This window comes from Podarcis melisellensis (genome assembly GCF_964234715.1).
Source record: "Podarcis melisellensis genome assembly, chromosome: 9".
NCBI lineage: Eukaryota > Metazoa > Chordata > Lepidosauria > Squamata > Lacertidae > Podarcis > Podarcis melisellensis.
The window spans coordinates 58,294,585-58,316,938 of NC_138541.1; the positions used below are offsets into that span (position 1 = coordinate 58,294,585).

Consider the following 22,354-nt stretch of genomic DNA (forward strand, 5'->3'; position numbering starts at 1 on the left):
CATGATGACCTCAAATATAACCATCCTTTATTGCAAATTGTGGCATTTTCTATTGTGGTTCTTTCTTCCCCTTCTTTTTTCCTGATCTTACCGAATTTGCCTTTTTGAGCGCAGTAGAGGGAATAGCTGAACTGAAAATGCATTGCCTTCCAAATCACTCGGTGCACATGCTTATTAATTCACAATTTAAAGCCATTAATTTATGACAACAGGACTGGCTTGACAGGTTGGGGGATGACAGCCCTAATTTGTATAAGGAACGATCAATTTATTTTGGGCATGAACCATTTAGAGAACAGGACATGTCCACTATTCCAGCAAGTGTGCTCGTTTCTAGAGTGCTGCAATTGTACCTGCTCAGAATAACTTCATGTTCATTTTCTTTTTGACTGGGGGGAAATGGCTTACTTTTAAGAGGTTGACAAATGTTAAAGATTTCCACTTTAGTGGTTTACAATGATATCAAAGTGGCATTCCATCTTTCCACAGATCAGTTTCCTTGGCAACCGGAAGCACACAGTTCATTTCAGAGGTAACTGCAAAGAGAGAGTAATTGAGGTGTGTGTGTGTTAAGTACAAAAAAACCCTCCTCCTAATGTGGATAATGATACTGTACATAATTTACTGCTCGGCTATGCTGATTTTAAAAATCTTCAATAAATTGTACAAACAGCCATTGTCAAACACCTGTAACTTTTAATTATTCATGGTGTGATAGATTCCACTTCCATGGAATCAAATTATCAAACACTTCCATGAATTTGATAGGCACACAATGCTCAGATTTCAGTACTGCTGCCGTGGAACAAGGTTCAAGGAATACAGTCTTTGTCAGTAGTCTTTGAGTAGGGATGTTTTCTGAAGGCATTATTGAGAATAATTTCATATTATGACATACACTTTTCTCTCCTCCCCCCCCCCCCAAGGAACTTGTTGAGCATTGCCACTTGAATGGTGCACTTGCACCATGTCTTTTGATCGATTATGTGAGGCGGGGCCCGCCCAATATTTTGTTCAAATTGGCATGCCTACAACATGGTGCCATGGACTCCAACTCCCATCAGCCACAGCTAGAAGAGCTAATGGCCAGGGATGACTGGAGTTGGAGTCCAACCACTTTTGAACAGCACTACATTTACTATCGCTGCACTCTACCATCTTGGTTTGAATATTGGGCTTGTTGGAGGTTTGTGTCAATGCCTGTGGATAACAATGCCTTTAAGCTTTTAGAGGAAAGTAGATTAATAGAAGGTTATATTTGTATTTATTGCTTGGCCAGGAAGAATAAAAGGTTAGTTTGTTGAGCATGTACATTTGCAGTCATGGTAAACTTGCCAGGCAGTCAATATTTTATTTATGAGGCGAGTATAACCATATCAGATATATGGTAGTGCTTCTTCCCAGTTTATTATTTAAAAAGGTAAAGGTAAAGGGACCCCTGACCATTAGGTCCAGCCGTGACCGACTCTGGGGTTGCGACGCTCATTTCGCTTTATTGGCTGAGGGAGCCTGTGTACATCTTCCGGGTCATGTGGCCAGCATGACTAAGCCGCTTTTGGCGAACCAGAGCAGAGCACAGAAACACCGTTTACCTTCCCACCAGAGTGGTACCTATTTATCTACTTGCACTTTGACGTGCTTTCGAACTGCTAGGTTGGCAAGAGCAGGGACCAAGCAACGGGAGCTCACCCCATTGCGGGGATTTGAACCACCGACCTTCTGATCGGCAAGTCCTAGGCTCAGTGGTTTAACCCACAGCGCCACCCGCATCCCAGTTTATTATTTAGTTTGAGCCATTTAAATGCAACTGTCTCTAAGTGGTAGACAGAGAGCTTAACAAATACAGCAGGGTTAATATCAGTTAAAAACCAACTATGGTGTCAGAAATGACTTCGAATCCCTGCTGAAATTAAAAGGTCCTCACAATGCACCAGAAATTCAACAGGGAGGGGGCTTGTCTGATCTCAGCTGGAAAGGAGAGCCACAAAATGGGGTCTACAATACTGAAAGCATGACTCCTGGTGAATATGAGCTGCACATTGGAGCCATGGGGGACCCCGAACAGGGGCTTCCCCAAAGACTTCGGTGCTCAGACAAGTATTACAGTTTGGGGGGAAATTATCAGTGCCAGTACTATCTACAATCCTTATCGGCCCCAGCCAGCATGGATCTTGAGGAATGCAGCTATAGCTTATTCCATGTATCTGATATAATTTTTTGCTATGCACTGAATAACTTTGAATGAAGAAAATTGCTTTTCCAATCTACGATTAATGTAGATAGATTATCTACCAACCATTGAAGGGAAAAACATTTATTCCAAGACATAACGATATTAAACAACAATTACATTTAACAGAGCATTAAAACACAGTGAACTCTCTAATTAGAGAATATGTTGATATTCATTTCACCAAAAAAATGTTTAAGAAACTTGACTCACATTAATCCTTGAGATTTTTATACTAACATTGCAGTAGCTACTAAACAGTGAAGATCTTTTATAAATGATTACTCTAAACTGCGGTGGTTTTGTTTTTGATATTTTTTCTTTTAAGCTCTGCTCCACCATATAATTTAATCAGCTAATGAGTAAATTTGATTCAATTTGATTATTAAATTTAAAATGTCAAAGTTTGCAGTGTTCCTTTCATGCATTATTGCATAATAAATGTTCTCCATATTGAGTGGCTTATTTTCTGGAATAACATTGCTGTTTCTACGCCAATGTATAGCAGAGTGGAAATAACCAGTGTTCTTGCCCTACAAAGACACTGCTCCCATCTTGGGGAATCCAAGCAGGGAGGCAACTCTGAACATAAGAGCCAACTCCTAGGGGCTGAGGTCCCTTTGCAAACCCCAATAAAATATTTGAGGGGGCTGGGCGCCCCCAAAGTTGATGGGCCATTCAAATGGTGTGCATGCACCATGTCATGTGACCAATTATGGGGTTGGGGTTTACCTGGGACACCTAATATTTTATTCAAGATGGCACCCCTGACTCTGAGACTACCTTAAACAAACTGTCCATCAGTTACAGAATCACGTGCTCTTACTAGAAGACGACTTACTAGAACAAGATACAGTGGTACTTCGGGTTACATACGCTTCAGGTTACATACGCTTCAGGTTACAGACTCCACTAATCCAGAAATAGTACCTTGGGTTAAGAACTTTGCTTCAGGATGAGAACAGAAATCCAGTGCCGGTGGCGCGGCAGCAATGGGAGGCCCCATTAGCTAAAGTGGTGCTTCAGGTTAAGAACAGTTTCAGGTTAAGAATGGACCTCCAGAACGAATTAAGTACGTAACCAGAGGTACCACTGTATTTGAGTAGAAGGGAGTTCATGAAAGGAAACTTTCCTATCCCTCTACCAGCCATCTGTCAGCATCTGGGAATTGAAAGGCCAGCTGGCTAGCTCCCAGCTGGATCGTCTCCTTCTCAGCTGTGCCGCTGCGAAGATCCAGCAACATAAATCAGTGACTCAAGCCTCCCAGACTTTAGCACACTATACTTAGCAGTGTAAACTGCACAACAGAAGAGGCTGAGGCTTGTGGAAACATACTATGAACTACAGATTTATTAAACATAAATCAAGACAAAGAAACATATCATCTCTCCTTGCCGTCTTCTCAGGGAGAGAGTCAAAACAAAAGCAATACAGCAGAAGTTCCGCTTATGCCAGCAAACTGTGCTGGAATGTAAACAGACATGTGACATGTAACAATCCCATGTCTGCAACTAAAGGTGGAATGGAAACTCCCAACACCATCTTGTGCCCTCTGGAAGTCACATCAGAGGATGGACTGCCCTTCAGAATAGCCTGTGATGGCACTTGGAGAAGAGTTGCAGCAGGTAGTGGAAAATCACACAAAATTGGGTGCAGACATGTTGCACCATCACAGCCGAAGAAATATCCTGCAACTTTGGGCTGGTTCATCGTGTAAGTTCCACATACATTGGGGACACAGGAGCACTCTTTGGGCTTATGAGCCTTCCCTCATAGTGGGTAGAATCAATCAGAGGGAGAGAGCACCTTCACAGTCCCTTTAGCCCAAGGTTGGGAGTGTATGCATCTTGAAAATGGGCATAGGCTCTGATTTGGACAATAGGAGAAGGGGTGTGAACCAGAGTCTTACTTCCATTGCCTACATGCCCTTACCACATGTTGGGATGATGTATGAACAAGGCCTTTTTGCAGGGCAAAGTACCACAAAGTCTTGTGAAATATGTCTATCCTTCATGTTGAGAATGATCCACTGACCAGCTTCTGGTGCCCAGCCTGAATCAAAAAGCTTCTCACTTTAGAAATTATCATACTTTTCCATGTATAAGACTAGGTTTTTTTCTTTAAAAATTATGTTAAAAAGTGGGGGTTGTCTTATACATGGATAGTGCATAGGGTGGACGTTTGATAGGTTGCTGCCGCAGTTGTCAGTGGCTATTGGGCTTGTTATTGGTTGCTGTGTCGAGGGCTGGTGTTGATTGGCTGATGCTGCAGCAATGGTGCAACGATAGGCAGCTTCTGCCGGAGAGGGGACAGCCACGTGTAGGTCAGTGATTTTCGCCATTCCCCCCTTTAAAAAGCTCAACAACTCTGGACAATCCACCCCCAAATAGCTCAACATCTCCCTCATTTTCTTAAATTTGAGTCCCCCCAAATAGGGGGCATCTTATACATGGGGTTGGCCAATACACGGAAAAGTACGGTAGATCTTGATAGAAGTGCCAGCTTGTTTATTGAATGATTTATAGCACTGTACAAAATAATTGCAGAAACGGAGACAAAAATCTTGTATATGCAGTAAAATATTTAAAGGCATTGGACAAATGTGATGTGTCTAAACTAAAATGCTGATAAGCAGAAGAAAATATGCTAGATGTTGCACAACTGGGGAGAAAACAAAATAAAAATCAAGCCGGAACACTAAGCCCTGAATAGCTTCATGGTGGATATATGACTGTGTATCATCCAAATGTTTTGTCTTTTCACGTTTCTCCCATTTGGGTGGTTTAGTGGGGAAGGGAACCTTCTTGTGATTGGAGGAAGGAACAGATATTAGGATGTAGAGTTCAGCTGAATGGTGTCAGTGGTACTTACACTGTAAATTCTGTGTGGGTCTGAGTGATTCTTTATTCCCACCTCCTGCCCCCGCACTTTTTCTTAGCTGAAAAAGGCTGCCACAGTACTCAGCTTAGTCTTGGCCAGCAATGTAGCTCCTGCACACTTTGAAAATGGGTTTTCAAATGTCCCTGGGAAGTCACCCCATGATTTGTCATACTCCAGTCAAATAGGTCATCTACAGAGCATACTTCAGAGAAAAGATGGCTACCTCCATGATGACTGTTCAGCCAAGCTGGAGCATCACTTTTAAAGGTAAGAGAAAACAGAAATAAATAAAAACTTGGACCATAATGTTTGAAGATTGGGAAAGGTTGTGGAGGAAAGGGGTCAAGTTCACTGCATGTACGGTGTTAAAGGAAAACATTATGAAAATGATGTATAGATGGTACTTAACTCCAGTAAAATTAGCAAAGATTTATCATAATGGTGATAATCTATGTTGGAAATGTAAAGAAAAAGAAGGTACCTTTTATCATATGTGGTGGACTTGCCCCAAGGTGAAAGACTTCTGGGAGAAGATTTACAATGAATTGAAAAAAATGTTGAAATGTACATTTATTAAGAAACCAGAAGCCTTTCTTCTTGGAATAATAGGTTTGGAATTGCCCAAAAAAGATTTAGACTGTTTTTGTATGCCACAACAGCAGCTAGAATTTTGTTAGCTAAGAATTGAAAATCACAAGAAGTCCCAACAGTAGATGAATGGCAGATGAAGATGATGGACTTTTCGGAGCTAGCCAACCTGACTGGAAGAGTCTGCGAGCAGAAGGAGGAGGAGTACCAGGAAGAATGGATGAAATTTAAAGACTATTTATTTAAATACGTTAATATAACTTAATTGGAAAAACTTGCAAATATCAGATAGGCTTAGGATTTAAATATGTCATGCTAGAGAATAATATGTTTAAAGGTAAAATGAAAAGAAAGAAAGATGTTAAGTGATTAAGTTAATATTATGAGAAAAATTGGTTTTGGAAAACTGTTACAATGATACACACTGAAATTTAGCTAGGGGGATTTGAGGAAGTCACATAACAAAGTCACTAAGATTGATTAAGTTCAGATATGATTTATGTTTGTTTGTTCAAAATTTTGGGAAATCAATAAAAAAATTGAAGAGAAAAAAAAGAACTTGGACCATCTCATAATGTGGTCCATATAAGCTCCACATTCTCCTCCACCACAAAAGGTCTGAAGAAGTTTTCTCCCTCTCCCTGACAAAAAGAATAGCTATGGATTTCCACTCTCAGCCTTCACTGGAAAGAAAGATCTGACAAAAGTGAGGAAGGAATTTTGCCCAGAACTAAGGAGAGCACAACCAAAGCCCATTATTTACTGCAGCCTTCAACCTCCATAATCTCTCTTTTTAAAAAAAAGATATTTATTAAAGTTTCAAAAATTATATAAAAACAAAACAACAAAACACACAAAACACAAACAAAAACAAGTATAATTTCATTCCCTTATTTTCTTATAACTTACTTCCCCGACCCCCTTTCTATATTCCAATTTCTAATTATTAATTCAGCAAATCATCTCCCTTAATTTTCATTTCATTTTTAATTTTTCTTTTCTTTTTACTTAATCATTACAGCTGAAAACCACTTAATTTCTAATCCAACGTCATTCTAACATTCTAACCTCCATAATCTCTGACCATTGGCCCTGCTGGCTAGGGGGGAGGGGAGCTCTAGTCCAAGACAGCAAGAAGCAAACAGGTCAGAGAAGATTGCTTTACAGAATAACATGGAAAAGAAAAGGATCAACAGCAGCAAATTGTAAATGTTTGTACTCTGCCTTTTAAGACAAACCAAGTAGCTTCTAGTTACAGCTAAAAGCAATACAATTACAATACAAATGCAATCTAAGCATCAGGTAGCCTCAGCAATATAAGGCCAGCCTACATGAATGAAGACCTAAGAAATCAGTCCACAAAGGATAAGCAAAACAAGTAAGTCTTTAAGAGTCCATTTATAAGCAACTAGAAAGGGAGACTCAGTAAGGAGGTATTTCTGTAGATGTGAGGCCACCACTGAAAAGGCTATGCCTCTGAATAATAATAATAATAATTTCATTTTTAATACCCCACCAAGCTGCTGGGTTGCCCCAGACACTCTCGTAGTTGTCGGCTAATCACAGAAACAGGTATTGATGAAATTTTCTCACTGTAATATAGGACCTCTTGAAGACATTTTCTTCAAGTAAAGAGTGAACTGGTACTGAGAGTTAAAAACAAAGCAAAAGGGAAACCCAGCAACCAAAATATATATTTTGATTGCTATTCAGACACTGTCTTGCTTACCTCCCCCCACCCTGCTGTTGCAGTTCAACAAACTGCCATGAATAGACAACTCTAGGAATCTTTGCTTGCATGCCATTTCTTTTTTAAAAATGAAAGTTATTATAAAACTGAAATTAGAATGTTAAAGAACAGTATCAATTACAATAATATATACGGTACACCTGGGACACGGTTGGCGCTGTGGGTTAAACCACAGAGCCTAGGACTTGTCGATCAGAAGATCGGCAGTTTGAATCCCTGTGACGGGGTGAGCTCCCGTTGCTCGGTCCCTGCTCCTGCCCACCTAGCAGTTCAAAAGCACGTCAAAGTGCAAGTAGATAAATAGGTACTGCTCTGGCGGGAAGGTAAACGGCGTTTCCGTGCACTGCTTTGGTTCACTAGAAGTGGCTTAGTCATGCTGGCCACATGACCCGGAAGCTGTACACCGGCTCCCTCGGCCAATAAAGCAAGATGAGCGCCGCAACCCCAGAGTCGGCCATGACTGGACCTAATGGTCAGGGGTCCCTTTACCTTTATACAGTACAGTGATCATACAATTAATATCCATATCAATTTCATAGTGCATATTCCATTGGTCCAGTCATGTAAAAGAATAAACATAATGTGCCAATTGTTATATAAATCAGTTAGGCATAGTTTCATAAGATACCATTTACCACAGTGATCCCTCCATAATGTTCCATGTGCTGGGAATGGGCTCCAGCCATGTTTTCTCTGAGGTAAATATGAACTAAAGCTTAATAATAATAATAATAATAATAATAATAATAATAATAATAATAATAATAATAATAGATTTCCGTGCCATTTCTGAACAAGATGTTGGCCTGCCTAGCCCCAAACTTCTCAACAAAACTTCTTCTATATCCAGGGATTATTTGCAGACTTTGACCTAATTCCGGCTAAAGCACTTTGTACTAAAGTAACAAATGAGAGAGGAGAGCGAAGCTAATCAGAAGAGGAGCAGTCTTTTCATTCTTTTCTTTTCCTTCTTTTGCAGAAGTGATTAAAAACAAAAAAGCATTTGGGGAATCGTATTACAGACGTGTGACCTGCTCCTAATGCAGCAAGACAAAAAATAATAATGAAAAAGTCTTATGAGTTTGCTTTATATAACTTTTTTTCTTCTTCTCCCCAAACTTGGCAATTGTTTGTCACAGATTCTGGCAAGCGCTTCCAGGAGAAGGAGAGCATCTACTATATCAACACTCCTAATAATTAGGGTGGCACCCTGGAGTTCTGCATTGCACCTTTGCATTTATTGATGCAATGGGAAGAGTGAGCTGCTTCTTATCGTTTTATTACTCTGTCCAGGTTGTCCAACATCCCCTTCAGCTCAGCATGTTGAGCTGAAATGCACCTGGTGGGAACCCAAGATGGGGCCTTTGGAGTGTCATTGCCCTGGTTCTTGAACTCCCTCCAAAAAGAAGCAGATTAGTCCTTCAGTATTTTTGAGCAAGCAGTTAAGATATTTTAATTCCACCAGGATTTCAGCGTAGTTCAAGCTTGCAGACTGTGGCTTTTAAAAATTTTTAAATGACTTTTTCTGTTCTTAATTTTGATTGCATTGAGATTTATATTGTTGAAAACTGCCGCGACACCTTTTTTTGGGGGGGGGGTGAAAAGACAATACAGTGGTACCTCGGGTTACAAACGCTTCAGGTTACAGACGCTTCAGGTTACAGACTCCGCTAACCCAGAAATAGTACCTCAGGTTAAGAACTTTGCTTCAGGATGAGAAAAGAAATCGTGCAGCGGTGGTGCAGTGGCAGCAGGAGGCCCCATTAGCTAAAGTGGTGCTTCAGGTTAAGAACAGACCTCCAGAATGAATTATAGAAAAATATTTCTATAGACAGACATATAAAGAGGGGAAGGGTCTCCCTGCTCCCCATTTTCTTTCTTTGTGACCCCCTTGAGGGGAAAGCCCTGCAAAGTCACAGAGAATAGGAACTTTTATTTATGATGGACTTCAAATGCTTTAAATAGAAACGTGGAGTTTAATTACATTTGCACTGGCACATTGAAAAGACTAAAGTGCCAAGGGACTTCAATAGATGTGTACTGTACGTCCAAATAAATAAAACAAGCCCAGTTCCTTTCAGAGGAGAGCATTGTTATTCTGAATCAGTCCTGGCAGATGCCTGGCAATGAACTGAATTAACTGCTGGGGGGGGGGGAGCAGGGTTCTTTCTCCCTGACTGTTTTTTAAGGACTTTTTTGCCACAGAACGCTGAAGGATACATTTGCTGATTCACTTAAGACAAGTCCCCTGTTACCTGAGGTAAATTCAGGGCAAATTTTTGTGACAAGGAAAGGTAGCCAGAATTGCCACAATGAAATTTCCCTTGAAAGTGAGTACGGAGGGTCCTCAGGTAAAATATCAGTAGTGTTAATAATAATAATAATAATAATAATAATAATAATAATAATAATAATAATAATTTATTACTTATACCCTGCCCATCTGGCTGAGTTTCCCCAGCCACTCTGGGCGGCTCCCAATCAAGTGTTAAAAACAGTACAGCGTTACATATTAAAAACTTCCCTGAACAGGGCTGCCATGGGATGCCTGGAGAGTTCTGTTAAAGATTTGGATAATTTCTCAAGGGGTTTCCACCACCACATACTTAAGTTGGATGTGTAGTATCACAGCACAGGAAGGAAGGTTGGAGGATGGATGGAACGGCTAACAGAATGAGGTTGAATCCTGACAAGACAGAAGTACTGTTTTGGGGGGACAGGGGGTGGGTGGGGGTGGGGGACTCCCTGGTCCTGAATGGGGTAACTGTGCCCCTGAAGAACCAGGTGCGCAGCCTGGGAGTCATTTTGCACTCACAGCTGTCCATGGAGGCGCAGGTTAATTCTGTGTCCAGGGCAGCTGTCTACCAGCTCCACCTGCTACACAGGCTGAGACCCTACCTACCTGCAGACTGTCTCGCCAGAGTGGTGCATGCTCTGGTTATCTCTTGCTTGGACTACTGCAATGCACTCTACGTGAGGCGACCTTTGAAGGTGACCCGGAAACTGCAATTAATCCAGAATGCGGCAGCTAGACTGGTGACTGGGAGTGGCCACCGGGACCACATAACACCAGTCCTGAGAGATCTGCATTGGCTCCCAGTACGTTTCTGAGCACAATTCAAAGTGTTAGTGCAGACCTTTAAAGCCCTAAACGGCCTTGGTCCTGTATACCTGAAGGAGCGTCTCCACCCCCATCATTCAGCCCAGACACTGAGATCCAGCACCTAGGGCCTTCTGGCAGTTCCCTCATTGCGAGAAGTGAGGTTACAGGAAACCAGACAGAGGGCCTTCTTGGTAGTGGCGCCTGCCCTGTGGAACGCCCTCCCTTCAGATGTGAAGGAAATAAGCAGCTATCTTCTCTTTAAAAGACATCTGAAGGCAGCCCTGTGTAGCGAAGTTTTTAATATTTAATGCTGTATTGTTTTTAACACTCAATTGGAAGCCACCCAGAGTGGCTGGGGAAACTCAGCCAGATGGGCGGGGTATTAATATATTACGATGATGATGATGATGATGATGATGATGATGATGATGATGAAACAGATTCTGTTTAAAGCCTTAACCATGCTGTGCTTGACTAAACGAAAAAGGACCACACCAAAAAGTGAAAAGTGTAACGACTATAATCAGAATAATTCTCCTACTACAAAATTTGTCCACGTCTGGTAATGCTGCAAAAGGATGTGACAATTAAAATGTGGTTAACCCGGCTTCATTCGCTCCCAGTGACATCGTGACGCAGCCCAATCTGATTGGCTCTGTGCTGATGTGATGTCATCATCATGTTCCCTTTGAGATTCCTGGTTGGCTGGGATCACTCAGTGAGGGAGAGAGAAGAAGAAAATGGTTGCCAAGCAGCATCAGAGAGAGGAAGCCATGGCTAGAAACAGGCACAAATATGTCAGGTTACGGGGTTTTAGTGCATTGCACCGAGTTGGACTAGATGACCCTTTGGGTCCCTTCCAAGTCTACAGTAATATGATTCAGTGCTTCTGACACCTCCACCTTATGCGTGGGTGAGGCCATTGTGACATTGTTTTCCATTCCTCCCTATAGTCATCACCTATGACCCTGAAAACAAGAGTCTCACACTCTACAGACTGAGCAGGCACCACTGTTTCCATTCCACTGCAGTTCATCTTCCATCTAAGACTACTATTCATCTCACTGCCCACTGTGGTAAACTTATGAAATAATTACATAATATATCCAAGCTACATTGTCATTGTGTTATTCCATCCCCTTATTTTCAGTGCCAAGGAAACACAGTGCAAAGAGGCTGGGATGACATGTAATCAATCAAGCATCATTTGTGGGAGGAAAGCGGCAAGAACAGTGGATGCTGATCCTAATAGCAGGATTGATTTCCATTCTGGACATGGGACAAAGAAGGAAGCACCAGCAATTCCTGCTTCCATTACAGACTGAACATCAGAAATAGCAGCAATGATTAAAAAGTAGTTTGGATAATCACTCTGGAAGCCATGACTCTGAAGCAGGCCCACTGCTTCCTCATTGGTCACTGCCTGCCTTTTGAGCAGAATGTTCTTAGGGAAGTTGTAAAAGCATTCTTTTTAGATAACATTAATTTAGCCAGAGTATCCCAATGTGTTTCTCCAAGAGGGGTGAATGCCTAGAAATGGGGAACATTGAATCATTTCAAAGAAAGCATAAAGCTGCCCATGAATGGCAAAGTAACAGATTAAGCTTTGAATACCTTCATTTGAGTCACTTTCCAAAGGCCAACCTTTAATTGTAATTTTGTATGAAGGACTCCTTTAAAAGAATCTTTAATTTCAGAAGGACCATGATATAAGCTGGAAATGTAAAACATGACCTAAATTGATCTATTTGCGTGTCGAGGTCCCCAGGCCACCCCCCAATAACTCACAACACACACATAAATTTTGTTGAATGTTTTTGGCATAATTTTGGCCACAACTTTATTGAAATACATAAACGTGAGTGGTTGTTTAGGCATTGGTTAAGACTATCTGTCCCCCCGCCTGGGGACAGAACTGACTTCCGGGCACCACCGAAAGCCAGTAAGGGAAAACAATATCAGGAAGAAATGAAGCTGAGTCACAGGCCCTCACCTCTCCCCTAATGCTCCCCGAGGCTTGCCGGCCCTAGCCCCATTCCAGGGATTCGGACGAAAAGATGGCAAGCCCCTGGATTCCTTTAACGGAATTCCCTTTCCTCAGCAACCATGGAGGGGCAGGCCCAGCCTATCCTAACCCCTCCTCCAACCAATTTATAACCAATGCCTAACCGCAACCTTACAAGTTGTGACGATTTGCTACGCAGTAGGGAAAAACCAAATGGCCCAGCCAATCAGCCAGATGGACAAAATTCCTACCAGGCCCCTGCCCCAACGGCAGATGACTCCATGACAGGCATAGCAAGCTCAACGCAAATAACTCCTTAATTTAGGGCAGGTGGGCGGGTGATCCATTGCACACAGCAAAGAGAAAGCTCCAGGCTGCGTGCAGAGTATTTAAAACATTTTACCCCTCCCACCCAAATTGCCAAGTAACTTTTACCCCAGCAACCCAGCCATCCAATTGTTGCCCTAGGCTCTCTTTAGCAACCCTGCCTGGCAACAGAGGGGTGGCTCGGCAGACCCCACTGCAACACGTGCTCTCCATGAGGGAGAACACACTTTCTCATACCCACTTCTCTAGCTAATGTGTCCTGACTGATAGAGTCCCCCTCTCATAGCCTTCATCTGAAGCTGGTAAGCCACTGTGTGTTTCTCAGGTTTCCAGAATATGTGTTGCCAGAATGTGATCTACCACTGAGCCACATCCCTTCTCCAAGGAGCAAATGGGCAGCTCCCAGTCACTGCAGGAAGTGGTAGACAACAGAAGTCAGGCATAATTTCCCAGGAGCTTTCAGGGGACAGGCATGGCCTTCCCAGAGCTGTAAGACTTGGCTGCTTCTTGTGTTGGTTAAAAGACCTATGTCTGCGTTCACCTTAGGGACTGGCTTGGGAAATCTGGGGGCAATGTGGAGGCACAGAGATTAAGGTGACCCTGTATCTTTCTGCATGGTGTGAATGTGAATAAAATCCTAGTCAGTCCTGGAGCTCATTATCATAGCTGTCAACTTACAGATTTGAAAATAAGGGACCAGCAGCCTCGAAAATAAGGGATCAGCAGCCAAAATAAGAGATTTTAGTCAACCAGCTGAAATAAGAAGTTAAAAGGGACCAGATAATTTTGGAGAGCAGCACCGGTTTTTAGCCCTTCGTTTCCAGAGGTTGCTGCTCAAGACACCAGCTGATGAAACACTGCAATTAAATAACTACAAGCAGCAACCACTTTTCATGCAAAATGAAGTCCAAGCTATGAAGATGTTGCTGCAGTTCTGTATCTTTTCTCTCGTGCTCCATCTGCAGCTCTCAGTTCCATCAGGCGGGGCGGGAGGAAGAGAGAGGTGAAAAAATAGCGCCCAAAGTAAACCCGCAGATCAGACCATCTATGCTAGTCTACCACTACAAATCTATGGGGAAAGCGCTTGCAGTCCTTCCTCCACTTTCCCCCTCTATGGCTAGCCCTTGGGACACCTGCCCGCACCTTCGCCTCCTCCTCCTCTTCCTCCTCTCTCTAAACTGCTTTCTCTATGATTGCCCTCTCTCTCCTCTCAAGGCTCCTCAGCAATTCATAGGCCATGTCAGGCTGCCCATCTCATCCGGGTCCTTTGGTGGTACAGCAGCAGTACGGCCTAGCAGGAGCGGCGGCAGTGGCAGCGGGCAGAGGGGAGGCCCCAGGCAGAGACGCTCAGTTCGGCGGCCGCGAGGAGGATGGCGGCGGAAGGGCCCGAGGCTCCCGGCAGTCCCGGCGGGGAGGGGCTCCTGGGGGCCAAGGCTGGTGAGAGGAGGCCGGAAGGGGCGGGCCAGGCAGCCAAGCAACACAGTTGGAGCCTCCCTCCTCCCTGGCTGGCAGGGAGGGAGGGAGAGGAGCTGCTTCCTTTGAAACCTGGGAAATTTAAGGGACATCATCAATAAGGGACAGCAGCGGGACACGGTGCTGGGATAAGGGAGTTTCCCACCAAATAAGGGACGGTTGACAGCTATGCTCATTATACTCTCTCTTGTTTTTCCTACACTGCCAAAGAATTTTGGAAATCCAAAGGAAAGATGTGTGTGTGTGTGTGTGACAACACTTTTTTTAGTGCACTAAAAAAAGTAACGAAATAATTATGGCACAGGAGAACACTCTAGAGGGTTACAGAATAAAACAAAATGTCTCAAGCTGAAAGATTATCCTGACTTTCTCCTAGGTCCCTGCTTACATCAAGAATGTATGTGAAGTATGATTTCCCGGTGGGGATGCAAAGTTTGTTGGGGTGAAAATGCACAGGGTAAGCTTTGTGTTGCAGCCCTCCCAATGTGTTTCTGTTGTATTAAAGGCAGATACTGTATTTTTAGAAACACTTATTCACAGGAAATTAGGCGTCCAATGGAGTGGGCTAGCAGGGGGGAGAATGACAGATGGCAATGGACTAACTCCAGCTTTTCATTACTGCCGTGCAACCCTCAAGACTTCCGCACTGCACCTCAACTAATGAGGAGACAGTGTGTCTATTGGCTCTTAATCACGAGTCACTTAGGGAAGAGATTGGGTTTTATTTCTGCCTCCCAGAGTTATACTTGCAGATTAAGAACGTAGAATGGATTTTCATGATGGTTTTGTGCGTATCCAGCCTGAGGGTCCTCTTCTCCCATTGGGCTTTTTAGGCCAATTCAGATTAATTTGCTGCTCTGCATTACTTAAGACTAGAGTTGCAAAAAAGGGAGATATTAATCAATTACAGTAATCATAAGAGTCTGAGGCTTCAGTCCTGTACACACACTTAGCTAGGAGCAAGTCCAATTAACTCACTGGAATTTACTACAGGAGCTATTGCAGACCCTCCAAGTGTCCTTATTATCTAGGGACAGTCCTGAATTAAGGGAAGCTGTCCTGGTTTCTGGTTTGATCCCAGAATGTCCCGCTTTTCCTTAGGATGTCCCTATTTTAATTGGAGAAAGGGTGGAGGGTACAGTAGGACGTCCCTATTTTCATCAAAGAAGTGTTGCAGGGTATGGAATTATGCAACCCCTGAGTCAAGGAGATAAGTAATTATACAACCTTTAAAAGACATCTGAAGGCAGACCTGTTTAGAGAAGTTTTTTAATGTTTAATGGTGAGGGTATGGAATAGGATGTCCCTATTTTCATTGGAGAAATGTTGGAGGGTATGGAGTTACCCGACCCCCAATCCGTCTGAAGACAATCCTGTATAGGGAAGTTTTTTTAGTGTTTAATGTTTTATTATGTTTTAACATATGTTGGAAGCTGCCCAGAGTGGCTGGGGCAAACCAGTCAGATGGGCGGGGTAAAATTATAATTATAATTAAATAGGACATCCCTATTTTCATTGGAGAAATGTTGGAGGGGATGTTATTGGTACACAGAATTGCAGCCCAAGACTGGCAAGGTTCAGACATTATATACATTAAGTAGTTATGAAGAAGACATCCTGAACAATGGAAAACAGTGCAGATTTCTCACCAGTCAAATGCTTTATCTTTGCCTTTAAAATACGTTAGATGCCAGGGTGATATCCCGTTAAAGGTTGCACATTGTGGGCAGATTGTGCCCGTCTCTGGGGTGACAGTGGCACACAAAAGTTCACTCCTCACTTCTCTGGAAGATTTCTTCCTCTTCAGTCTTGACATCCACAGAAGCATCGGTTTCTTGAACAGGGGAAGCTTGATATGAATTACGAAAAGCCCGCAAGAAGGCCTTGATGACATCGCTGAGTTCTAGGCTCTGAATGACAGGTTTCTTTTGAGACTCATAATTCTCTAAGGTGCAGTTTTCACTCAGCTGCTTGCAGATGAACACCAATATATGCTCCTCTGTGCCTTTGACTTCTGCTTTGTCCTCCTTGAGGTGGAGATCTGTGTTCCAAGTGCTGTTGCTAGGTTGAACATTCAGCGAGACGATAGCCCAGGTTTGGTTCCTCACAGCGACCTGCATAATCTTTTTCAGTGAAAATGAAGAATGTAAGTTAACCAGCGACCTGTCTGATGGGTTAGTAACAGTTGCTTGTCTGCTGGTCTGGGAAATCAAAATATAAATTGTTTTATAGGACAAGTGTGATCAGGGTTGCACAACCCAACCCAAAACTTCCTATGCCTGACAAACCCACCTTGTCTTAGCAATTCTGGGCAAGCAGTGAAAACATGGTTGGTGGTTTCTCTTTGACTTGGTGTTTCACAAGTTCATAAATACCGTAATAAAAAATATTCATACAGCGGCTTTCAAGGGTTCAAAGCACTCCTCATATGCTCTCACAAATCCTTACAAAATTGTCTAAGACACACCATTACTATTTATACCCATATTATAGTTGGAAGAAGGGTGGTGGTCAAGGTTGAAACATAGTCACTTGCCTCAGAGTCTTTCCTAGTGAATTTTGAATAAGGTGAGACTTGAATGGGTAAATGCCCAGCTCATTCTCCCCATATGAACTGACCTGGACCCTTTGATCATCGCCTGAGGCCTTCTTTGTGTGCCTCCTCCATGAGAGGTCCAGAGGGTGGCAACACGGTAACGGGCCTTTTCTGCAGGGGCTCCCCATTTGTGGAAAGCTCTCTCCAGGGATGCTCGCCAGGCACCTTTACATGTCAGGTGACAATGTTTCTCAAACAGGCTTCTGGCTGTTTAAACAAAATATGGCCTTTTAAATGTGTTTGTGGGAGTGGCGCTATTGGTTTGTTTTTGTGTTATGTATTTTGTGTCGGATTTTTAGGTTGCAAACCGTGATCTTCAGATGAGGGGTGGTATACAAATTTAATAATAATAATAATAATAATAATAATAATAATAATAATAATAATAATAATAATAATGCTTCCTCACTCTATATTACACAAGCTGTGGCGTCTCAGACACCCTTGTACCGCAAGGCTCACAGGAAGAAAGGTGGCCCTTCAGAAAAATTCCAAAATCACCAGTAGAGCAATACTTTTATTAGGATCATCCAAAAGCTCACAAGATACTGAGCAATAGTTAAGCAAGGACTGCTGAAGAGTTCTGGAGAAGCTGAGAGTATGCTCACTACTATGTTGGACGCTGTCCTACTGTGGAGTTTGGAACTTTCCTGTAATGCATCTCTTTAATGAACACACTCCTCTGTTCTCTGAATGGTGTGCTCCACATTTATTTTGGAAGTATTTGGTTGCAGGAAATTACAGTGGTACCTCAGGTTACATACTCTTCAGGTTACATACGCTTCAGGTTACAGACTTCGCTAAGCCAGAAATAGTACCTCGGGTTAAGAACTTTGCTTCAGGATAAGAACAGAAATCACACAACGGCGACGGCGCAGCAGCAGTGGGAGGCCCCATTAACTAAAGTGGTGCTTCAGGTTAAGAACAGTTTCAGGTTAAGAACGGACCTCCGGAACGAATTAAATACGTAACCAGAGGTACCACTGTAATGTCCTGTAATGCCAAGAGTTCAGCACTGCATGATCTCTGCTTTCCATTTTTGCGCAAGCAAAGTTCTTGCTCTCTAGCTATATATTGCTGTATAGTGAAAGAAAGACAAACATGGAATTGTTCACTGTGTGAGAGAGAGCTCATCATGTACAGAAGCAGCCTCCAAGTGAAGATTTTAATGACAGCTGTGGAGTTACTTCTGCTCTCTCCCCACTAGTAGGTGAGTGGTGTTTACAGCGCTGACCATCTGTTCAAAGGGTGAAGAGAAGTTGCTCACACACAGCAGTGGGAATACAGCTTTCTGCTGCTTGTGATAGAGTCTAGAGCAGGTCTAATGGCTGAAATTCATGAATTTGGATTTATGACAATCTACTGTTATCTATTTCCCCCCTGATTAATTCTGCAAAGAAAAGAAGCCAAAATGGTGTTCTGTATTTTTCTTACTTTACTTAATGCACTGCCATGGGATCGAACTAGATGCAAAGAATAACAGACATGTGCTTCTTTTCATGTGTATACTCTGTGTACATATAAAGAAGATGGACGTGTGTGTGTCTAGCAGAAGTACACAGGAGAAGAACACCAAACCTCTCCTCCCTTTCCTATCCTTTCTGGTTCATTGCTCCAAGCATTTATCTCTATTCTCGGATAACTTTTGGCACTGGAATTAAGAGGAGAGAAAGGTTCTTGGAGCAATGGAATGAGGAGAGGAATAGTGCAAGAGGGGTGAGGTGGCCATATTCCTCTCCATAGCTCAGGGGTTGAGCATGTACTTTCCATGCTCTGGTCATCCCAGGTTACATTCCTGGCATCTCAAAGGTAGCTTAGCCTCCACCTACTTGGTGTCCTCCAGATGTTTTCAACTACAGCTCAAACCAGCCCTACCTATTATGGTCAGTGGTCAGGGATGATGGGAATTATAGCCCAAAATATCTGGAAGAGACAGGGTTGGGAAAAACTGGTGGGGATAATACGGAACTAGAAGGATCAGTGAACTCACTCAGTATAAGACAGATTCTGTGTTCCTTTCCCACTCTCTTTCAGCATTAAATTAAGATGACAAATCTCTGTTTTAGGTGTGAATGAGCAGAATGCCTAAACAGTGACCCCGTTACATTTAATTTGGCCATCATATGGATGAACAAATGTAGGGAAGAAATGTCTATCTAAAGTATACATTTGAGTTAATCTAGATGCTAGGGACAAATATCACATTGGGAGCTTCCCAGAGCATCTGACAGCCCCTGCTACACTAGATGAGTTTTCAGTATGATCCAGAAAGTCAGTTGGCACATTCTTGCAAGAGGAAAGAAAAGGAAAACCACCCACCATGCCATAATTGGGAGCGATTTCTTTGACTAGTTTGGCTAAAAGCTCCGCTTCGTCAAATTCAATGGTTAGGACGGTTGGTTCAGATGTGACGATGGGCCTTGCAAATTCCGCATCGGGAGCCATTTGTTGAAATGTTGTGACCATCTTAGTTTTGCCCATTGTGATGGTTAATTTCGTGCTGAAGAGCAGGACGCAAGCCATGATGGTGATGCAGAAAACGAGGATAAGCCCAGCCAACAATGCAAATATCATAGAAAGGAGAGCATTCAGGATGTTCATGTTTGGAGAGTTTTCTGGCACGGCCTGGCATGACCTTCAGATTGTTCGCATGACTGTCATTTTGGTAGGTTCTCCTTCTGTGCTAGGCCAGGGTCATCTGTAATCAAATGACACCAAGCCTAGCTAGAACTTGGTTATCTGGGCAACGGTGCTACATCACAGTGGATGAGGTAAGCAATTGCAACAGCACACAAAGGACACTCGACCTACCAGTTTTCTCAAGAAAGGCATTTTTCAGATAGAATAGCATGCTATTTCAGTTCTAGCTGCCCTCTGTAGGAAGCAAGGAAGGTGTGAGCAGATCATTATGGGGAAATGGCTCACTTTAGTTCTTTTGCAAACTTTTGCAGTCGGGATGACAGTAAGTTTACATTCCAGAAAGAGCTTTTCCTTTGTTCAGTGAAAAAACACTATAGAGCTGGAGCTATTCTTGGCATAATTCTGTAGGGTGTGAGCTATCATTAAGGTGTCATTATGCCTTTTACTTTGGATGGGCATAAGACGCACAACCCTATAGTAAAGAACATAAGATTATATGTGTTCTAGGACACCGTATTTACCTCTTAATTACATATCAGGAACATTTACTGATTAGAATAACTAATAAGGATAAACATCTAATTGAAAGGTAATGTCTGCTATGTATGCAACATATGGGAATGAAAACAATGTCGTAAGGTGGATGAACAGTTAGGGGAAAGATAGATTTCACAGGAGACATGGGGTTCCTGCCAAAACATGTGACACAACCATCACACTCTCTCCACCACCGATCTACTTCATAGGTTGAAAGGATGTTACAATGAAGGCAATAATACTGCCAAGAAACCAGATTCAGGACTTGATGCAGAACTGGGGAAAAAATCATTTCAAAATTACATTTACAGTAATTACTGAAAGCTTTGCTCATTTTGTGTGCAATTTGTTAAGAGCTGATTCATTTCCTGTTTCTTTCATTAGCGTTCCATTTGTCCTGGTATCCACATCCATTTTGACAGGTTGTGTCCCCCTCCCAATTCTTTAATATATTTTGCTTCCTCCTGGGGCAGTGGCAGCACAACAGCTGAAGCCCCTCCTACAGGTAGTGTTATGTACTGAGTTGAATAGGATCCAAAAGACGGCAGTCTGATTGGTCCTAGAGCAATAGGATTCAGAATGCAGCCGTCTGATTGGTCCTAGAACAATAGGATTCAGAATGCAGCAGTCTGATTGGTCCTAGAACAATAGGGTCCAGAATGCAGCAGTCTGATTGCTCCTAGAACAATAGGGTCCAGAATGCAGCAGTTTGATTGGTCCACAGGAGCCACCCAATCCAGCTCCAGGTGGAAGTGAACCCGCAACCTGATTGGCCTACAGGTGAATCCCAGAATTAGCCAATCACGTGGGGCCTATTGTGTAAATAATGTATATAAAACAGACATTCTCGGGAAACTTCCATTCCTCCTCACTACTATGAGCTGAATAAAGAGCATGAAATCCACTGTCAACTCAGAGTATATTTCAGGTAGCCATTGTCTTTCCCCCCAGAGTGTCTCCTAATTCTGGGGTATTGGAGAAACATGGCTGCCATAAAACAGCAGCCTTCTCTGACAACCGTCATTTCCCCCTGAAATGGACTGGAAGGGACTCCCTGCTAATACCACACCCCCCCCCCATTTCTTTCAGGACAAATGGGTTCTGTTCCGTTAAATGTTCCATTTTTGTGTCTGAAAAGAATGCACAGCCCTCCTTTTCAGAGGTAGCCACATATTTCTGCCCCTAGCATGTCAGAGAGAAGAGACAATGAACATAAAACATCAGGTCCTATGGATGGATGCCTCTGCAGCATCACATAACTATTTTCTTTTTTAAAAGTTTTTTTATTAACAAATTCAGCATAACAAATCAACAATACAAATCGTCTTCATTGGTTTTCCCCCTCCCGTTTTATCCCCTCCCACCTCCCCAACAAACCCTCCCTCCCCCCCCCCCGATTTCCCTCAGCTCCTCTCTCTGATTTCTCATCTCATATTGTTCTCTCCATATTATAAAATTGTATACATCCTTATATTATCTACCCAACATATTAACCCAATAAATTTGTGTATGTTTATTCAAAACCTGCCAGGGAGTCCAGTTCATTTTGTTGTCTTTTTAAATAGACTGTAAAAGGTTCTCATTCTTCTTTAAAGTCACAGTTGTCTTTGTCCCGCAATTTACATGTCAGTTTCGCCAGTTCTGCATAGTTCATTAATTTCTGTTGCTACTGTTCTTTTGTCAGAGTTTCCTCATTCTTCCATCCTTGTGCTATCAAGACTCTTGCCGCCATCGTTGAATACATAAACAAATTATTTATGTTTCTTGGCGGGTCTTGTCCAACAATCCCTAACATCACATAACTATTTTCTGCTTCTAACCACCTCTTGGTCTGTTTTGGTTGTTACTTGCATGCACTGTGAAGGAAGGAGAACCTGGGGCTATGGAGAGCAAATAGGTGAACAGTAAGCTTTAACAAACACACAATACTTTAACTGGTGTCACTCCAGCCACACACCTAACAGGCTGCTCAGTTTTTCAGCAATCTGCTGCACTTTTGAATGAAAATCTATAGGCTAAAAAAATAGATTTACTCTGTCATTGAGATACATACACAGACCATGCATGGTCAGTTCTACCAATGGGTGGACCAGCCAGCTGCTTGATAGCTCAGTTGGTAGAGCATGGGATCCTCTCTCGTGATCTATGATTCTGGATGACCCAGAATCATAGAATTGTAGAGTTGGAAGGGACCCTGAGGCTCTTGTCCAACTTGCTGCAATGCA

At 42.7% G+C, this 22,354-nt stretch overlaps 1 protein-coding gene and 1 long non-coding RNA gene across 3 annotated transcripts in view; one reads left to right on the forward strand and one right to left on the reverse strand.

The window, feature by feature from the left end:
- LOC309377461 overlaps nt 1-22,354 on the forward strand; it is a 248,161-nt gene that overhangs the window by 219,194 nt on the left and 6,613 nt on the right. The window lies entirely within an intron of this gene.
- On the reverse strand, nt 15,059-19,669 carry LOC309377408 (uncharacterized protein). Of its 2 annotated transcripts, XR_014171517.1 has the most exons (3): nt 19,272-19,669; nt 16,006-16,479; nt 15,059-15,228 (listed from the first exon to the last, which is right to left on the reverse strand). XR_014171517.1 is itself a non-coding variant. In XM_081924648.1 (2 exons), exons 1-2 carry the CDS (start codon nt 19,551-19,553, stop codon nt 16,126-16,128), a joined length of 636 nt encoding a protein of 211 aa, XP_081780774.1. In that variant the 5' UTR covers nt 19,554-19,669; the 3' UTR covers nt 15,998-16,125. The 2 variants fall into 2 exon arrangements, 1 of the variants encoding a protein (XP_081780774.1); XM_081924648.1 differs by lacking the exon at nt 15,059-15,228 and having other exon boundaries at nt 15,998-16,479.

Bases quoted from the DNA above. Each gene is read 5' to 3' on its own strand.
- LOC309377408 (XM_081924648.1), bottom strand. From the start codon at position 19,553: ATGAACATCCTGAATGCTCTCCTTTCTATGATATTTGCATTGTTGGCT. The intron at 16,480-19,271 runs GTGGGTGGTTTT...TCACTGAAAAAG, and splicing joins TCGCTCCCAATTATGGCATG to ATTATGCAGGTCGCTGTGAG.